The sequence below is a fragment of the Mastacembelus armatus genome, chromosome 23 (assembly GCF_900324485.2).
Source record: "Mastacembelus armatus chromosome 23, fMasArm1.2, whole genome shotgun sequence".
Classification (NCBI taxonomy): domain Eukaryota; kingdom Metazoa; phylum Chordata; class Actinopteri; order Synbranchiformes; family Mastacembelidae; genus Mastacembelus; species Mastacembelus armatus.
Window position 1 is genome coordinate 5,169,749 of NC_046655.1, and position 19,318 is coordinate 5,189,066.

The window sequence follows — 19,318 nt, forward strand, 5'->3', positions numbered from 1 at the left end:
GGGAGTTGGTCAAGCGTTCATCTTTGGCTACTGTAAAATGATAGTGTCTAATGCAGCAGAAAATGACTTGATGTTCAGATATGGATCCATAACTGTGCATCAAGTCATTTTTTTGCTGCATTTACATCATTAGACACCATTGTTTTACAGTAGCCAAAGATGCTTTAGACAACAGCTAATCAAATAAAGCCTGTTAGAAAGCCAGAGATGAGCTTTACCTCTGTTATGGATCCTCCCCCCAGTCAGGGTGGTTATCCTAAAGGCTGAAATCGGGTATGATCAAACAAACCTGACCCTGGCATTGGAGGTCTCCATAATCATACCGTGACCTCGAGAACACAGAAGCCATTTTCTCATGATAAACTGTCTCAAGAAACCAGCCATTTGTTTTTCTTGTGCTGAAGAGAGAGATTAACCCATTAGCACAAGAAAATGTCTTCTTGTATCTGAACAATTTAAAGGGTAACCCTGGTGTTTTGTTTCAGTTGCATTTCCCTTAAAAGTCAGTGGGGTGACTGTAGCTTGTGCTGATGATGCTATCACCACGTCGGAACTACAAGAACTATTAAATGGCAGCCTTTGGGTCAATAGTGTTGGCCTCTGAGTAAACACGATTTCAGTACATCTTGTTACTCTAGACTAGAGACAGTGAATGCAAAATTAGCAACAGCTATTGAGTCCCTACACTGACTTTTAGGGGAAATACAGCAGGAGAAAAAAAAGTTATCCTTTAGCTTTTGATCTGGAGATAACTGCATTAAAAAAAAAAAAACTACACAGTCGTTCTCGAATTCCATAATGAATAAACCAGGCACTTTAGCATCCCTGTAGTCCGAGGTCCTTGCTGGACACTGCATCTTTTCCCAGAGGGATTAAGTCTTTGCATGCCGTAAAGCCAGAGGATGGGTAGTATCTGATGGACACCAACATCAGCAAAAAGATGCAAGGCAGATCCACTGGAAGGTAGTGTTTGCCCCATAGACACACAGCCTCAGCTTTGACAGTGAAAATGCTGGTCCTGGTCCTGAGACAAAGAGACATGGTCACTTGCAAAGAAACTGCTTGACAAGAAAGTTATTAAACAATGTTTATAATATGGACTAATTACAGTAATATAGCATTGAATTCCATGTTAAATGCAGTATATACAGTATAAACTACAACATGGATAAAAACTGATGCCCTGTATGAAATGGCTAAGGGAAAACAATTTGGCTTCAAACTGTGACAGGTATCTCTCTACATCTGCTGTTTGTCCTGTGTTGCTGCAGCCTGTGCTGGTTTTTGTACTATAGTCAGGCAGATGCAATGTCTTGGATTTCTGCTTTTTTCAGTTAACCAATTTGTACAAATAAATAAATACATAAATAGAGTAGGGGTTAAAATGTTTTTTTTTTCCATTGAATTCCTTGAATGCAGCTTTGGCATATTAGTCATTGAGTTACTGAACACTAACTGTATGCTCAAAGTTTCATGGTGGTGTATTTATAGCTGCTTGTACAGTGAAAATGACTCAGTAAACATTGCTGTCAGTGATTGTACCATTATTGTGTTCAGACTCTTTAATTTTCAAATTGTAATATTATATAAATACCACTAATGATCATGTCTATTTTAGTTAATATGTACATCTACCCACACAGGATATAAATCTGAGACAGTCCTACAATAAACAAAAAAATACATTTCAGCTCTGGATTAATGTCACTGGTGATACAGACTCTGTTTGATAAAGTCTCCTAATTCCTTTCACATAGATGAGAAAAGATGGATTACATTTTTCCTCACACACACTCTGAAACATCTGTTTCTGTCTCTTTCACAAATGGCATATATGAAAAGGATGTTACGACGAGTAAAGTCAGGTTACCTGGTGTCCTTGATAAGCAGTTCACTGCACCATGGCCAGGTCCTTGAGCGCATGACTCCGGTGTTTCTTGGCTTTGTACCCAGGCCGGAGGAACTCGATCTTCCTCTTCTTGGCTTCGATTTTGTTCTTGTGCTTCTTGAGCTTCTTCTTGGCAGCAATGTCAGGGTTAGCCACCGCCTGTAGGAGACAGATGAGAACAAATGGAAGGTTACTGCCACTGTGTGTGAGCAAGAGAATTCATTATGTTTTCAGCTCTGGCCTCCACCATACCTGCATAGCTCTGTGCCGCTTGCGTGCAGCTCGCCTCTGCGAAAACTCTTTCTGGACAGCAGAGAAGGCCAGTGAGAATCTCTCCAGTCCCACTTGTCTCTTCAGCAGCTCGATCAGCTCCTGTGCCAGGTTCTTAAGTGTGGGGTCTGGAGTAAAACGTCAAGATGAATTCATTGTTAAGACCTTGGGCAGAGAGTGTATTCCTGTCAGGACTTTTTGGACAGGTAGGAGAGGTTACCTTGCTCTGCATACGTGCTGTCCAGTTCTCTGTATAGAGGAGTGATGATTGTGGTCAGGTAGGGGCCGAGCCTTTCCTTTCCCAGGTCCATGGCTATTGCTCCCAGGAACTTAAACACACACGTTCTCTGTGGGAGAGAGTTACAGGAAACACAATTTCAACTTAGACAACAGAAAGACAGACCATTTTAAATAAAGCAACGCTTTTAGAAGAGATGTTAAATGTTTGTGCAGCATAGCAGACATGTTAGTCCTGGTTTCTACAATTACCTTGAGGGGAACTTTGGGAGTGTACGCTGCCTCTCTCTTGGCCATGAGTGACAGTTTCTTCATTAGCCACAGCAGTGATGGAGGCCGGTCCTGCTTGTCATCTTCATCCTCTTCTCCCTCTTCTTCCTCTTCTTTCTCCTCTCCAACTCCATTCTCCTGCTGCTGCTCCTCCTCCTCTTTCATTTCCTCCTGAGGGGAAGTGACATCACACTCAGGGGAAATGAGGTAGATGACCTTGCCGACAAACAGCAGGTTCTTGATCACCTGTGGAGGGAGCGGAACATGGCTGTAAATAGCATCTTTGTTGAATGGCTTGAACTGGGTTTGTAATGCAGTAAAGGCAGATGTGTTTGCCTGTCGTTTACCCACCTGATCTCCTGACGCTGTGTCCAGGAACTTGGACAGTAGCTGATGGCAGAAAGACAACGCCAGCTCCCTCATCTAGAGGAAGGAGTGAAAGGAGAAATTTTGCTCAGTGAGAATAAGATGCAGAAATGAGTTCGCTGCAGATGGACTGAGTAGTTCTGGGTCTCACCTTCTTGTCCAGGTTGCTTGTGATGAAGGCTGTGGCCACGTGCTGAGACGAAGCATCTCCACTCTCTCCTCTCCAAACAGCGACCAGCTGCTCTGCTTTTTGGGCAGCAAACAGCTGACCAAAGAGCTGCGAGGCCGTCAGCCACACCCAGCAGTGAGGGTACCGCAGGTGTGCTTCAATGTGGACTACAGGGGTCCACAACATGACAGGAAGAAGATAAAAAACATTAACTGTGTGGTATATATGTGTGTGACTTACAGAGATAAAATGTGTTGGATCTTTCACCCCAGATTCGGCCGAGTGTGTCGGGAGGATTGCTGAGCTCCAACAGGCCACAGTGTTTAATCAGTTTGGTGATGAGCGTCAGATAACTGAACAACAACCGGTCCGCTCCTTTCTCCTCCTGCTCCTCCTCAATCTAAAAGAGACACAGAGTTACTAAGGCAGACACAGTGTTTTGAATTTGTGGTCAAAGATGGTGTGGCTACGTCGACATTTACATCTTCATAGTTGTCAGGATTGATCTCTCTCTCCAGGAGAGGGAGCAGGTCGTCCAGGCGGCGGGCAAACTTCTCCTCTTCCACCTCCACAAACAGACCACAGATCTGAGCCCCGAGACGCCGCAGGTTGGGCTAAGAGGGCGTGGGGGAGCAGAATCGAACCAGAATCAAAATAATTTAGGACTTTCAAACACACCAAAGGCACAACAGTTACTGTGAGGCATCAAACAGACCTTCATCCAGATGTGTGTGAATCTGCGTGTACCTTTTCTGCATTCAGCCAGGTGCTAACAAGAGAAAAGAGATTATTCTGGTGGTTGAGGTCCAGCTGCTTCAACAATGTCTTGATGGCCATGGAAGCCATTTTTTTACAGCGTGTTGAGTCATCGTTGACCACGACCAGGGCGAGCGGAGCGAAGAAGAGGCCGCTGTGCCGCAACAGCAAGTTCTGAAATTTAAAAAAAAAAAAAAACTCTACTCTACTCAGGTTGTAATATGCATCGGTAAAGTGCTGATTTTGATATTGGAGCTTATGGACATGAGAGACCATGGATATTACTTGTTATATGTGTGTGTTTCTGTATAAGTAGTTGGGCTGTAGATACACTTGTAAAGGGATGTTTACCTGAGGGAAGGTCTGGAAGATGAATGCCAGCATCTCCAGCGCAGACTCCCTGCCTGTGTCGTGCTCATACTGCAGCTGGGCCACCACAAAATCCAGGTGGCCTTTCAGCTTCCTCCCCAGGGGGTAGTCCAGCAGGTACTTCAGGTAGATCTGACCCACAAAAAAAAAACTCAACTTTTATAAGCATTTCATTGCACACCTGAGGACTAAAATGTTGCTTGTCTTTTTTTCACGCGTTTGTGTGAGTGCACCTGTCGACAGTGGATTCTAATCATAGCGTTGCTGCCTGTGATGGAGAGCTTGGCCACTTTTTGCAACAGCTGCTCCATCTCTGGGACGATGAGCTTCCTGGACAGAATTGCCTGGAAGAGACAGACACACTCACATATATATTTATATCTCAGGGGACGGGGACTTTACTTGAAAATCATGATGAAGCTGGTTACCTTCAGGAGGCCGAAGGCGGTGGCCTGGCGGGACTGGTCATAGATGTCTTCCTCGGCGTATCCCAGCAGCACCTGCAGCTGTATCTCAGAAATCGTGTTGCACTGCACATTCTTCACGAGTATGGTGATAGCCTGACACATAAAGAGAAATTATTCCAATGTCCGGTCAGTTTATTTGATGGGATTTCTCCAATTCAGGGTGACTTTTCAAATTTTACATAACACAGTTGAAGCAGTTTCACAATATTCCAGAACATTTCCAGGAGCAGAATCATTAGCACCTCTGTTGTCTTTTTATCTACAAAACTAAAGGGACATTATACATTTATTTATTTGTACCTTGAAGCAGCTCTGGACCAGGTGGTAGTTCTCCCCGCGGGCGGCTCCGGCCTTAGAGTAATCCTTCAGCAGGACAAAGAGCTGCTTGGTCAGCTGGCTGGAGTTCTGCTCCACTGCTGGCAGAGGGAACTTCAGCAGCCACGTAAACGCCACCAGAGCTTCTGTGATCACCTGGGAGGGAGTGCAAGCCGTAATGTTTATGAGGTGAATGATAAACATGCGCTCATATTTAGGGTGATCAATATGTACGGATAAGTACCTTGACATGCATGGAGTTGAGGCAGTCGAGCAGCAAATGTACAAAGGGATCCAGCATCTCTAGAGCTGAGGCCTCAGATGACGTCACTTTGGATCTTTTCAGACTCAGGTGCAGCAGCTGAGAATCAGAGGATTAGCATCTACTTGAACTGCTCTGTATTACTACAAACCAATGGAATATATGTGATTGGTGACATCGAGCTTGGAGGGTGTTTCAGAGTGTACCTTGAGGCCTGCGTCCACCAGGATGTGCATATTGGTTCTGCTGCTGACTGCAGCTTTCTGACCCCCTCTCTTAGGAGTTGGAGGCAGGAGCAGGCAGCTGGGGGGAGGCAGTCTGGGGTCTGGAGGAGGCTTAGCCAAGGCTTTCTCTCTACAAATACACACACATGCCCAGGAGTCAAATAAATGACACAGGAAAATAAGAATCAAAGTGATTTACTGCATTTTGATCTGAGCAGACATGTTACCGCTCTCTCTTGGTGAGCAGCGGCAGACTCTGGCTGATCAGGCTGTGGCTCAGCAGCAGGATGTCCTGGGAAGCCATGCCCCCATTGACCAGCAGACCCAGGACCAGTCGCCGAAGCACAGCGCCCACCCGGTTACACACCTTCAGCTTGGATGAAGCCTCCAAAATCTAGTGGGAGGATAAGACAAAAGGAAAACAGGACAAGGGGATTAATTCATCCTCTGTTCACATCATGTCACATCATGCTGTCAGTTTTTCAACATCATGTTATTCAGTGTCCTGTCAGTATGTGCACTGCCAAAAATCAAATGACTCCATCACCTCTTTCATTGGCAGTATGAGCTTGATGACGCTCTCCTTGCTGCAGAACTGGGCCAACAGCTCATAGGAGTCCATGCTCTTGCTGTGCCGAGCCTCCATCAGCTTAGAGACGATCCCCTTCACCTCCTTCTCTTCAGCCACAGCCCCGAACAGCTCGTTGTTGAAGATCTGACCGACACAGAAGAACATAAAAAAATGAAGAAAGAATTTTAGGTTATCTAAGATTCAGAAAATGACTGTAGTGTTCTTGGGAAGTCATATTGGCCAGGGTTTTATATTTTACAGTAGTTTTTGTGTTTTTGAGAGTCTTACATCAATGAGCATGTCCATGCAGGGGTCCAGGTCACCACTTTTCAGGGTTGGTCTGAGGACTGACAGCAGCTGGTACACTGTAAATGTTAGTACGTGGACCTGAGAGGAGAAAGGCAGAAACAGACAGATGTTATCAGGACTTCAGTGATTACTTGTGTGAGCCTGCAGACGTGCTGTCGCTGTGTCTTGTTAACTACCTGGTAGCCCTTGACCAGGATGCCCTGCATCTCTTTAAGCAGGTACTGCAGGTACCTGCACCCCAGCGCCTCGATGATTTTGACGAGCGTTCCTCTCGCCACGTCACGGATCTCCTGGAACCGGTTCCTCAGCAGCACACACACCTTGATGAGTATCCTGGATAACAGGAGAGAGTGCTGGGAGTGTGTTTCTTTACATACACCTTTAACAGCCAATAGCTGGAGATTTAAACTCACATACATATACACACAAACACACACACAGCTGCGTACCCCGGAAGGTTGGCCTCCAAGATGTGCAGAGGCAGGGTCTGCATCAGTTTGACCATAGCAAAGGCTATCGGTATCCTGACCACCTCATCGTCCTTTACATCCTTTGACTTTACTGCTTTGTGCTCCTCGTCACGCTTCACCTAGAGGACACACGCTTTCACTATCACAGTACTACTTAGAGTTTTCACAGCAGATTACAAATGTGTGTGTGTGTGTGTATGTTTGCACTGTACTTTTGCAGTGAGGCACTTGTGCAGGCGTGGCAGCACGCTGGCATTAACAGTCTGGTGGATGGCGCTGATCAGAGACTCCAGCTCCTCCTTGCTCTGCGGCAGCCCAATGGCCACCACAGCTGGTTTAGGAGCCGCTGGCCCCTTGGCTTCTGTGGTGGCAGCTTCCGCTGAGACACCATCCTTTCCTCCATCACCATTGTCCGTTTCCATAGGAGGATCAGAAGGAGCAGTTTTGCTGTCGATCTCCATTGCCGCCTCCTCGTCGTCGCTTACGTCTGTCCCATCGCCTGCAGTTTCTTCCTCGTCGTCTGCGTTGACACTCGCAGCTTTTCAAAGACATGTTTTTGTTTAGAAACCCTAACTTGTAAATGCAGATAAAACAGATGGAATATTTCTCTAAATGTGTGTAAAGGACAAAGATGTGATTAGTCACTCACCTTCTCTGGCCTTAGCAGCCTCCATCTCTTTGCTGAGGGTTTGATGGTCAAAATGGAAAGCCTCGAGGACTGTGATAAGCAGGCTGGAGTTCAGGAGGGAGGACGAAGGAGAAAGAAGAGGAGGACAGGGAGAGGCATGGGTTAACATTAATTAAAACTGAAAGATGTAAGAGCATAAAAAAAAAAAGGAAAACTATGACATTAAAAGAAATTCAATAATAAAAAAAAAAAGACTATAGGACACACACACACACACACACACACACACACACACACACGCCCTACCTGACAGCCAATTTCTGCTCAGCCTGTGCGGTCTGCAGGATGTGGATGAAGTGTTTTAGGTAGTACAGATATTTGGACCAGGTCAGCCTGCGACACACGGCGCCCACCACCTCCACCGACGCTGACATCATGTTCTCATGCTGCAGCATGGAAGGAGAGGAGGTGTCAGATGCACACATTCTTCTTACCAAGCTCAGAATCAATCTCCAAATAATCTATTCAGATTCGTGTGTGTGTCACCTTTAGCATCTTTTCATCTAGCAGGGCAGTCATGGCATACGGCATGATGTAATTCTGGAGAGAACGGGGTGTCATCACCACGGCGCCCTCGCTCAGCTGCTTGGCTAACTTCCTCAGGGCACGAGCCTGACGATGGATCTGAGCAGCAATAAAAAAATAAAACAGACACACCAGGGTTTGTAGTGTGATGTGTGTAGGAAGAAAGATAGAAGTGTCTTACCACAGTTTCTTTCTTACCTGGATGTGCTTCATGTGCTCAAAGAAGTCAGACTCAGGGTCGTTGTAGTCGGTGAGCTGCACCAGGTCTCTGAACTCTTTCTTGGAGGGAAAGGTCTTCACCAGGCAGGCCAGTACAGTGGTGTATTCATGCTGTACACTCTAATGGGATGGCAAAGAGACAAAGCAGAAGAAGAGAAAGTAGAGATGACATTTTTAAACATACTCCACACAGTGAGTTTAGTGGATTCATATTCATTAGAGTAAGTGTGTGTTCGTACCTTTGTCTTGCTGCGGAGCCCCTTGTGTATGGCGTCCAGGATTGTGTGTTGTACGATGTCCCTGTAGATCTGTTCTCCTGCTCCGACTGTTGCCAGCTGGGTTATGACTGCAGACAGACACAGAGTGGCGTTGTCTGCCAGCGACATGTCGCCGATCTGCATCAGAACAGAGACAGAAAGTGAAAGTCTTGCGGCGCTGCAGCTGTTATTTTAGAAAGCACACGCACATCACAGCTCGACGGACCTCATAGGTGTGGAAACAGTTGTGTATGATGGTGGTGATGTAGTCCAGGTCCAGAGCTTGCATATCTTTGATGCGCCTTGTAGCTTCTTGGAAAGCCGTCAGACGCACGTCAAAGTAGATCTCGTCCAGGTGTCGACTGTCAAACGCGTTAAGCTGGAGAGAGTGAGCAGGAAACAGTGTGGCTGCTGTTACTGGGTCAGTCTGACACCAGAGGTTCATGTTAAGACTCCAAGTCAAAGCACCTCTGATGATACAAGTGTATTGTGTGAATGTGATAAATGATCTTACCTTTGTTGCTAAATCGGTGATGTACCTGAGTGAAGGCTCCAGGTCTGACAGGGTCTGAAAGAGGAGCAGCAGAGGACAGATTATGGATCTATTTGTCAAAGATTAACCTTTGGATCCTCTTGGAACCACTGAGATAACACGGTAAATTATATTGTATATAAACTAAATTCATTCATTCATCTATTACTATTATTAATGGATCAAGTTGTTGCACAGGTCCACCAATCTTTAATTACTGTGAGCGCATAAAAAACATATTTTTAGGTTTGCTGCCACACCTGGAAGACGCTGGTGAGGGCCTGTCTGGGCAGCTTGTTGTGGATGACAGAGAAGAGCTTGCTGAGCGGCTGCAGGAAGGCAGAGGGCCGCACACACTGACGCAGCAGGTTCTGCACGGTGGCCAGGATGTTGATTTCTGTCTCCTGAAACAAACACGATGTCAGGTCATTGACTGGTTGCATGAAGATAAGCCATCCACTACAAGTGCCTCTAACTTGGCCTGAACAACCAGTCTGCTCTGAGTTGAGCCACCAAAGGACACCACCTTCTCTGGACCTTCTCCTGACCCCCTAATGTTAAAGTAATAAATATTAAGTTGTAAGACTTACTTGAGGGTTGTTGCCTTTCTGTAGGTAGGGGAGCAACAAGCTGATGAGCACCGAGCTCTGCTCCTTGTCACTCACAAATTGGCTGATCCTGATGGAAAAAAGTAAGACACCAAAAAATTCTTTTAAATGAGAAGTAAACTGCAAGAGAGATATTTTTAAATGAGAGGAAACACCACAACAAATAAAAAAAAAAAAAAAACCTTCTGTAGGCTCTGATCCAAACACAACACTAACCTGGAGAGGATGCTGAGCTCTTTGGCCACCTGCGCCCTGAACTTCTTCTTCTTGAGCCTGTCGGTGTTGCGTACGACTCCGCTGAGGTACTGCAGCAGGGTGGAGATGTGAGGCAGCAGCAGTCTGGAGCCTTGACTCAATGAGTCTGGAACAAGTACAACAACATGAACATTTACCTTCATCCAGCAGCAGCAACAACCCTCACACCAACATTAGTAGAAACTTATAGTGGGAGTGAAATTCTAATAACCTGCAGTAATGAGAGCGCCCTCTTCAGTCTGTGGGAACACGGAGCCATTGATGCTTAGCTCCGTCTCGGTCTCTGAGGCGACAAAGTCTTCGGTGGTTGCTAGGGACTCAGTTATGTCCATTACCATGGCGATGGTTGCTGGGGAGACATTCTTGGCAGAGAGGAGGGCGAAGACATTTCGAAGGATATCAAACTCCGGGTGGTTTGGCCTCTGCTTTGCCAGCAGGGGGAAATATCTGAGGTAGACAGATAAGTTGGCTGGTAAATTTGTTCTGGTTCAGAGATGAGCGATGGACTAAGACAGAAGTGACAGACTGACCTGGCATTTTTGCACCACACGTGGATGAGTTTCAACAGAGGGGTTGGGGAGTAGGGACTTTCTGTGGGGAGACGACACACCTGCGCGCGCACATACACACACAAAATCTCCATAAACCAGAATTGTGTGGACATCAACAACAAACAACAAAACTCCAAAAAACAACATGCACCTGAGGCCAGACCACAGCCAGGACAACAGCATCCAGCTCATCTGCACTGAAGCTGTAGGTGTCGAAGCTGGAAAAAAAGTCCTGGATCCTCAGGATGCCAAGGCGCCTCAGGTTCTTCAGAGGATTGATGCACCCTGGCCGCAGCTGCAGACAAGAAGAGTTTTCTGATCATTAGAAACATGATTAAAAAAAAAAAAAGAAAGATGCAGAAACTATTTTATCAGTCCCTATCCTGATCACCTGGTCCCGTTTCTCCAGGACAGAGGACACAGAGGCAGTGACACACAGCAGGATCTGCAGCACTCTGGGCAGGTAGGTGTGGATGAGGTGGCCCAGTTTCTGGATCACCACATTGATAATGTTGAGCAGACCGTGTTGACGGCCCAACGGCAGGACGGCACCCAGATCCGTCTCCACTACCGACCTCTCTACCGCTGCCAGACAGGAGCCTTAGGTTGCACACAGAGGAAGAGACCAACATGGGACCTTATGCTGCTAAAATGCAGACATTTACACTGGGGTATCAAGGGAGTGCTGGTTAGTTTTATATCAAACTCAAGCTTTACCAGAGCTTTCTTCTGGTTCTATTTTCCTACCTTGGCTGTGATGGCTGACAGGCTCGAGCAGCAGGTCTATGAACATTTCCAGCTCCTCAGCCTGACAGCCTGCCAGGAAACGCAGAATGATGGAGGACCGGGATGCAGCACTGGCCTTCCCCTGGAACTTACTGCCCGCTTTACTGCGCAGACGCCCAAACAGGATCCTGTATCATAATCAGCACACACAAATATTTCAGCTAAAGCACATTATCATCAGGGAAGCACAAAGAAAAACAAATCTAAATGTCCTCACATACAGAGAAGAACAACCTGAACCTCTGGCCATGGAGGGCCCATAATCACAAACATACAGCAGGTACAGTACCTCATGAGCAGCGGGATGAGTCCAGCTCTGTGCGAAGCATCAACCACTCCTGTCTCCTCAGAAATGTTAAAATGGACAATCTCCTCTTTAAAGTGTTTGTCATCCAGTAGCCTCTCGAGATTCTCTCTGAGCAAACACAAATATACACAAAGGTCAGTCACCTCTGTGGATTTGTGTCAGCTCAGTGTCACATCAGCAGATTCTTAAGATTTTGGTGAAACTAACTTCTATTTGCCTTGTATGTATTTTAGAAATTAAACTAAAAGGCCATGTTGTCTTCACAGACCAAAGTCTGTACAGTCTGTCTTGGATGCAGGTCAGTGTGACTGACACACACACACACACACACACACACACACACACACACACACACACACACACACACACACACACACACACACACACACACACACACACACACACACACACACAACACACAAAACTATCTGTAATGCAAAACTGCTCCAGAACATCACATGTAATTGCAGGTAGTCTGATAACAGTCAGCAGGTGGAAGTTAACATTCCTCCGTCTGTAACCATAGATGGTTGATGACAAGAGCTCAAAAAAAAAAAAATTGCACAATGAGCCCAGTGAGGAAGAGAAAGAAAGTGCTGCATTGTTTTCTTACTTGTACGGCACTATGTTGGAGTCTTTGTATGTGAGAACACATTCCAGCGCCGCTCGTTGGATCTGCTGATCCTGATGGCAGAGCAACTGAAAACAGACAGAAAGCACTCACCCTTCATCTAATCACAGACGACTGGAAAGGTTCAGAGACATCTCCATCCCATTGTGGCTTTGCTTACAAATGTCCGGACTATACACAGTCATATGCCAGTATAGCTTGTTTGAAGACAGTGTGTGTAGTTTTGGGTTTACCTGGTTATACAGCTCACTGAGACTAGCCTCCAGGTACAGAGCCCGAGGATTGGTGAATTTGGCAAACACCTTCAGATGAGCAATAAGATGCCTGCGAGAGAAAAGACCCATCCAGAGGAAAAATGAACACATTCAGGTTGTCACACACACTGAGCATCCACTTCCTGCTTTCAAAAACAAAAGGGTCACTACACTTTTACAGTCTCACTGTCAACAAACACAGAAAACCTGACAGTGAGTGCATGAAGGTCACAGGGGGACGGAGCATTCATGAGTGTTGTTCCCTCTTGAAGGGGCATTTAAAAGAGATTGTGCAGTGCTTGTGGCGACTAGCAGACAGCAGGTAGATATAGCAGTATGTGTTTTGGATCTCTTACTTGGCAGCAGCTCTCCTTGGAAGCGCCTTGCTCTGTTGCCTGCTTCCCTCCTCCGCCTCCTGCCCCTCCTCTTCCTCTCTCACCACCTCTTCTTCTTCCGCAGCCACTCCAGACTCTTCGATGGTGGCGTCATTCTTCCTCAGGTCCTGAGTGGGTGCCACCAGCAAGTCAGTGGTGTAGAACTCGTTCCTGCCAATAAGAAAATCATCAAGACTGGATTGGTGCACTCCAATGGTACAAATCTACCTTTTTCCTTTTAAATAATCAACCTGTATTCTTCAGACCTGATAAACCTAAGCAGCAGAGGACTCAGTTCCCGGCTGCGTGGTTCCACCCTGTCGGGGAACTGGGCCATAGCGCGCCACAGCAGGCTGCGGAAGTTGGGGAAGTCTGTCCTCTCGATGGGGTCAGAGGTCAACTTTAACTGCTCTAGGAACAGCACCCCCACGTCCCCGCTCTCGATGACATCACACCCAGGCTCACCCTGAAGACTGCACTCAGCCTCTTCAGTATCAGTATCATCTTCGGTGTCCTCCTGCAATTCGTTTTCTATGACATGCAAGGAGGAACATCAACCACGTTTCCCTTGTATGTAGCCCTGAGCAGCAGTAAGTAACAATTTAACTAATGAAACTATGATGCACCAGACTCTTACCAGCAAGCCCTGCCACCATCTCCAGATGTTCATAGTAGACCTTCCAGAAGTCCTTGTTGTCCATCCCTCTGGCATGGCTCCTGTGAGGAGGAAAGAGACAGGTTACTGTGGAGTGGGCACCTCAAATCTACGCATGGACATAAACATAACTCACTCAGCAAATCAAAACATTGTAACTGTGTTCATTTCAGATGAATCTTCATATTCTTTATACTTACACAAGAAGTTCAATGACTGCATCCCACAGTGGCCTGAAGTTGACGAACAGCATTGCAATGAGGTAACGCAGAGGCACCTGAGGGGGAAGAAGTGAGACTGTGACGTCTTTACTGTGATATACTAATATATTCACTCTAATTACATGTTCGTTTTCCTGAAAGACTGACAGCAGGTGCAGGTTAAGGTTGGATCAGTCATGCAAAACATTCATCTAAGATCAGCTTGTTATAAGTGAAACTCCATTCATTCATTCACAGGCTGCAGACTTTGGCTGTGATCAGTGGGAAAATGGACCTCTGGCGTTTTGAACAACATATTTTCATCATGAGGGTTCTCTCTACCTGCTGGAAGGTGGCGGGTGGCCCCTGTGGCAGGCTGCGCTGCACCAGGTCATGTCTCAGCTTCCGGAGGTGAAGCAGCTTGTCCCTGTAGTCCTGAACTGAAGCCGGCACCAGCTCGGCCTGCAGGCAGACTGCAAACACCGGCTGAACCTCCACGTTCTCCTCACCCTGGGCACAGACGCTCACATAAATAATGGAACATACATAGTTTAATATGAGTCTGGACTGACAGTCATACCTCAGGCTGTGGAGGGAGCTCTGCCTCAAACTGAGACAGAATCCTCAGAGTCAGCAGGCGAATCTAAGAGACCAAAGATAGGAGTGGTGGTAAAAAGGGAAACATTCATTTTACTCCTTAGATATTCTGTACAATCAAAAATCTTCTTAACACTTAAAACTGTTTGTAGCTCTTGAATCATGCTGCTGCTGTGACCTACCATCGAGATGTTGGAGGAGAGGTTGGCATGCAGGATGTGGTAGAGCTCCAGCAGTGCACTGTGGGACAGATGCTCAGAAACACCGCTGAGTGACAGGCGGGTGTAGTACAGGTCTCCTAGCAACAGAGCTGATAGATCTGTGGGAAACTTCCTGTAAGAATCAAACAAAAAATGTAAACCTTTAGTAAAGACACGGATTCCTGCAACAACAACAAATGTTTTGCAATGAGAGGCGAGCTGACACATAAAAAAGCACAGACCTTAGGAGTGAAGTGATCTTGTCCACAGTGACCAACGAGAGGAGCTGGGCAGATCCGTCCAGACTGAGGAGGCAGCTCAGGGCCTGTCTGGCTATAAACAGACCCGCTGAAGGACACAGGAACAGGGAGAAGAGTTTCAGTCAGATCAAAACCTTTTGTGCGAATCAAAAGCATTGTTTGGGCAGGCTAAAAAAAAAAAAAAAAAAAAGGCTGCATTTCACCAAAACAATTCCAACACAAACCTTTCCCCAGTTTCTCACTCTCGATGTCACACAGCAGGCGGTTTAAGAAGGTGGTGACAGCAGGAACCACACTCGCTGAAGACAGAGGTCTGGGGGGAAAAAACTATATAAAATAAATAAATGTTCACAAACATTTTTTCACTTCCACTGAGAAAACATATTCTTTGAGTCTCCCTGTCTGAAATACAAGGAGCGAATGTGAGACTGAACATATCTGTGTGTGTATTACCTGAGGTGTGGCAGCAGCATCAGGGCGGCCCAAGGCAGAGACAGGTTCTGCTCCTCAGGGGACTTGATCAGTGACAACACCAGCTCTGGCACGGCTGGCTGCTCTGACGTCATACTGCTCACACACATGGACAAATGTAAAATCCATCAGAAAGTGAACCCGACAAACAAAGACGAATTTTGGTCAGTTATTTGAGGCATAGTGTGAGACATCACCCTGTGAACAGCAGAGGGTAGGTTTCGAAGGCCATGGAGCCATCTGTGGGGGGTGGGGCCTTGGCGAGGATCAGCCTGACCAGAACATCCAGGCCACAGCTGCGAGATACGGCATCGCTGCAGCTGAACAACCCAGCAGTGAAACGTAGCAGGCTGGGGAGGAAAAGCTGAAGGAGAGGAGACAAAACCAAAGGTAGCGTCAGAAAAGAAGAAGAGAGGAGACAAAGAAAAACAGAAAAAAAGCCTGATGTATCACTCTGTTTACAAGTCACCTGTTCAAACTGTTTCATGGTGAACATCTCCTTAGTGAACTCCAGTATCAGGTCTTGTCCCATCGTACTGACAAACACCTGGTGAAAAATGGAAAGGCATGTGTAAACACAAACTGTCAGTGGTCACAAACAATTCACAGTCAAACTACTTCAACACAAACACACAGGCACCTTTTGAACCACCTCCTGGATGAGCGCTGCGGCCAGGCTGATGTTCTCCCCGAGGAGCAGAGAGGAGATGATCTGGAGGACGAGACGGGAACAGGATGTTGACAGAGCCGAGCTCTGAATCAACCGCAGCAGCGTCTGTATGCACAAGAAAATCAAATGACAAAAATATACCAGCCTAAATGACACAGATGGACCTAAACGCCTCAAATGGCGCCCTCGTCTCACCTGGCAGACGGCCTCCGGCTTGGTGACCTTGGCTCCGTCCCTGTGTGACACCAGGGTGTGGAGAATGAAGAGTAGCCTCTCCAGCTGCTCTGCAGCTTCTTCCGCCTCCTTTCCCTTTGCCTCCATGACATCGAGCACCTCCCCTACACTGGCCTGTATGTAGGGACACACACCCTCAGACCAAGGCCAACAAAGAATCATGATACACTGTGTATTTATCTCCACCCAGGAAAGCTGTCTGAATAACTGGGGACAATGCTTGTGTGTACATTTTCGTCTTTAAAGTAGCCAGAAATGTTGTGCGCATTCATCCGAACCTGTAGGGACTCCCACAATACCAGGAGGTGTTCTCTGTCAATGTGATTGGCTGCAGCCTGTGCCATGTGATCCAGAGCATCCCTGACGGTGTCCCAGGGGAGAGGGGGCCCAAGGTTGGTCGTGGGACCGAGCTTATGCAGAACGACAGGTAGAGCCTGGAGAGATTGGTGCACACATCAGGTTTAAAATCTCAGAATTAAACTTTGCTGCTGACATATTACAGCTGCATCACATCAAACACAATAAGTCAGGCACCAACAAGACTTCACTTAGAAATGCAGCAGGAATTCAGCCCAGCATCTAGCACATGTTCAATGTGCCCAGCTACTTGGATAAGAAACTCACAGTTGCAGCACAGGAGTGGAACATGTTTCGCACTCCTTTGCACATCTCGAACAGCAGCTGACCCGTTCCCTCCGCCTTGTCGGGGTGCTGCTGCAGGTCTGAGAACACATGAGTCAGCAGCGCGTCAAGATCTGGAGCCTATAAGAAATATGGGAAAAATACAAGGCACCCAGTTTTAAAATTAAATATATTAAAATTGTTAAAAACCATAAAAAGGCAAAACTTCCTGTTTGGCGTAGGCTCAGGTGAAAAGAACTTACCTTTCTCATCAAGAAAGAGAAGCTCTCGGCTGCAAATTTACGGATGTGATCCTTCTTGTGTGCCAACAGTGTGCTGTACAAACTGTGGGGTGGAAAGTGATATTACTTCTTTCGAGCAGACGGCTGCTCCGCACTTTCCTTTGCAGATATTCAGTATGTCCACATCACTCCACACAAACACAGGCAGTTATATTGCACATCAAACTATAAATACAATCCCAATCAACACACCACTAAAATACTAATTCGCCCAAAAAGTGTCCAAAGAGGCTAAATCTATTTCTCACCTGTAGATGTTGGTCATGTCCTTCACCATGAGCCTCCACAGGTACTTGTAGAGGTAGGAGAGACATGTGAAAGCCCACTCCAGGACCTCTGTGTCCTTTGTGTCCAACAGTGACATAATCAGGACGAAGAAGTCGGGGAAGTGAGGGTAGAAGTCGGTCTGGAGGTCTCTGGCCAGCTGCACCACCAGGCTGGAGGAAAAATATATAGCTAGCATACAAACTCAACAACATTTAAACATGAACCACACACAGAAGATCAGAGGGCTTACTCCAGGAGTGGCTGGTAGGCCAGACTGTTCTTCACAGCCAGGTGTGTTTTCAGACTCTCCACTATTGACTTCTGATGGAAAACCAGCATGTTGAATGACTGGCTCCTGCTGGATACCTCTTTCAGAAACGTAGCTGTGGAGGAGAGGAAGGTTTTACAGATTACAGTAGCTGCACAGACATCTTTCCTCAGGGTTACAAAAACCTGGTGACAGCAGATGGTGCAGCACTTCCTTCATTTTAATACATACTGAAATGCTGGGTCAAGTTGAGGTCTCTCCATTTTGTCAGCCCTTCAAAAAAATATGTTTCTACGTCCTGCATTAAAGGCAAAAAACATCATCACCAAACAGGGTAATATGTTGTGTATGTATGAATGAGAGGAATAACTATAGAGCCATGATTACTGACTGTACCTCAGAGTAAGATCCAGTCCTGTCAATGCGATGGATGACATCAATGCTAACGTTAGCAAGCCTTTCTGCAAAGGTGAGAAACTGAAAGAGACCAGGTAGAGGTTATAACCTGCTGCAGCTGAGACCAGGGGCCATTCTAGGATCAGACATAGGCCCCATGAATTTATACAGGGCCTTATGCCCAGGGGTCTGTCTGTCTCCATCACTGTGCTCCTCTGTCCTTGTCTGTGCTGTCAACCAAACTTAGCATCCAATCACAGAATCTATAATCTTCTAAAAGGCATAAGTTGATCCATACAGGTTTATATCACTAACTCAACACTGGGGGGTTGTGGGTAATGTGTCACATTCTCACCAGAACCTGGTTGTTTCTTTCCACTTAAACTAACATAATGAAGTGCATCAGTTTCCTGCCAAGTGTGCAGCTAACTCAGCTAACCTTGTTTGACAATATTCACACCATGGAGCTGTAACCACACACTTTCTAAAGTCACAGTGCTCACAGTCAGAACAGGCAGCAGCTGTATTTGCTGTTCAACCTGTGGATTTAATCTCAATCGTGTGTGTGGTGGAATAATGTGTGTGTGAAATCTGACATTAGTCACTACTAGACCTAATGATTCATTATCATCACCGTTTCTAGGGCTGCTGGGATGAAATGTAGCTGTGATCTAATAATCTAGTGACGATGTATGACAAAGAGTTTAGAGTAAATTACATCTCCACTATAACTTTTTAAAACTGTCCCATCTGAGTGAAATGAACAATAAACTCCTCGTGTCCACTATCGCTTGAATTTAAACAGTTTTATCTACTCAGCTGCTCTGATAACATCCGGTCGTGTGTTTGCAGACTCTCACCCTGTAGGTGTTCTCAGACTTGTGATACGAAGACTTGGATTTGATCTTCATCTTTGATTCGGCGTTTCATAAAATACAGACCGTCTCCCAAAGATCCGCACAGAGATTAAAGCGACTCATGAAAACTACGATCTGTTGTTTCTCTCCTCGGGAAATATTTACACACACGCCGACATCAGGAGGCAGCCATGATGGCCAAAGCATCATGGGATATTTTTCTCTCCGCATGGCGGACGAAGAGAAACGAGGAGGCGAGAGAGGGATCCGTCCTTCACTTCCGCCTTCGCTCCAACCTGTTGGTTCAGGTACATGTTAAGGTTAGACTAAAAACAGTACTTTGTATGAATAAGGTGAAGTGACTTAAAATAAAACACAATATACACCTTT

The 19,318-nt window shown here is 46.2% G+C and overlaps 1 protein-coding gene across 1 annotated transcript; it reads right to left on the reverse strand.

Moving 5' to 3' along the window:
- Window positions 1-120: 120 nt before the first annotated feature.
- utp20 (UTP20 small subunit processome component) lies at window positions 121-19,118 on the reverse strand. The gene is made up of 62 exons (XM_026327295.2): window positions 18,932-19,118; window positions 18,072-18,152; window positions 17,907-17,973; window positions 17,658-17,790; window positions 17,389-17,577; window positions 17,102-17,183; window positions 16,842-16,979; window positions 16,496-16,651; window positions 16,179-16,331; window positions 15,954-16,088; window positions 15,783-15,860; window positions 15,511-15,677; window positions 15,296-15,409; window positions 15,067-15,155; window positions 14,825-14,930; window positions 14,565-14,715; window positions 14,366-14,428; window positions 14,128-14,295; window positions 13,786-13,862; window positions 13,568-13,647; window positions 13,197-13,461; window positions 12,913-13,101; window positions 12,536-12,626; window positions 12,285-12,370; window positions 11,654-11,779; window positions 11,326-11,492; window positions 10,970-11,178; window positions 10,730-10,873; window positions 10,558-10,637; window positions 10,239-10,474; window positions 9,989-10,133; window positions 9,755-9,842; window positions 9,425-9,568; window positions 9,147-9,200; window positions 8,859-9,011; window positions 8,615-8,770; window positions 8,355-8,495; window positions 8,118-8,255; window positions 7,878-8,017; window positions 7,593-7,675; window positions 7,156-7,481; window positions 6,923-7,062; window positions 6,650-6,806; window positions 6,453-6,551; window positions 6,141-6,308; window positions 5,821-5,987; window positions 5,576-5,723; window positions 5,352-5,468; window positions 5,093-5,263; window positions 4,754-4,885; window positions 4,559-4,669; window positions 4,308-4,457; window positions 3,948-4,130; window positions 3,683-3,814; window positions 3,468-3,600; window positions 3,183-3,367; window positions 3,017-3,088; window positions 2,648-2,911; window positions 2,379-2,505; window positions 2,141-2,286; window positions 1,871-2,047; window positions 121-1,024 (listed from the first exon to the last, which is right to left on the reverse strand). The coding sequence occupies exons 1-61, from the start codon at window positions 18,980-18,982 to the stop codon at window positions 1,892-1,894; spliced, it is 8,397 nt and encodes a 2,798-aa protein (XP_026183080.1). The 5' UTR covers window positions 18,983-19,118; the 3' UTR covers window positions 121-1,024; window positions 1,871-1,891.
- Window positions 19,119-19,318: the final 200 nt, after the last annotated feature.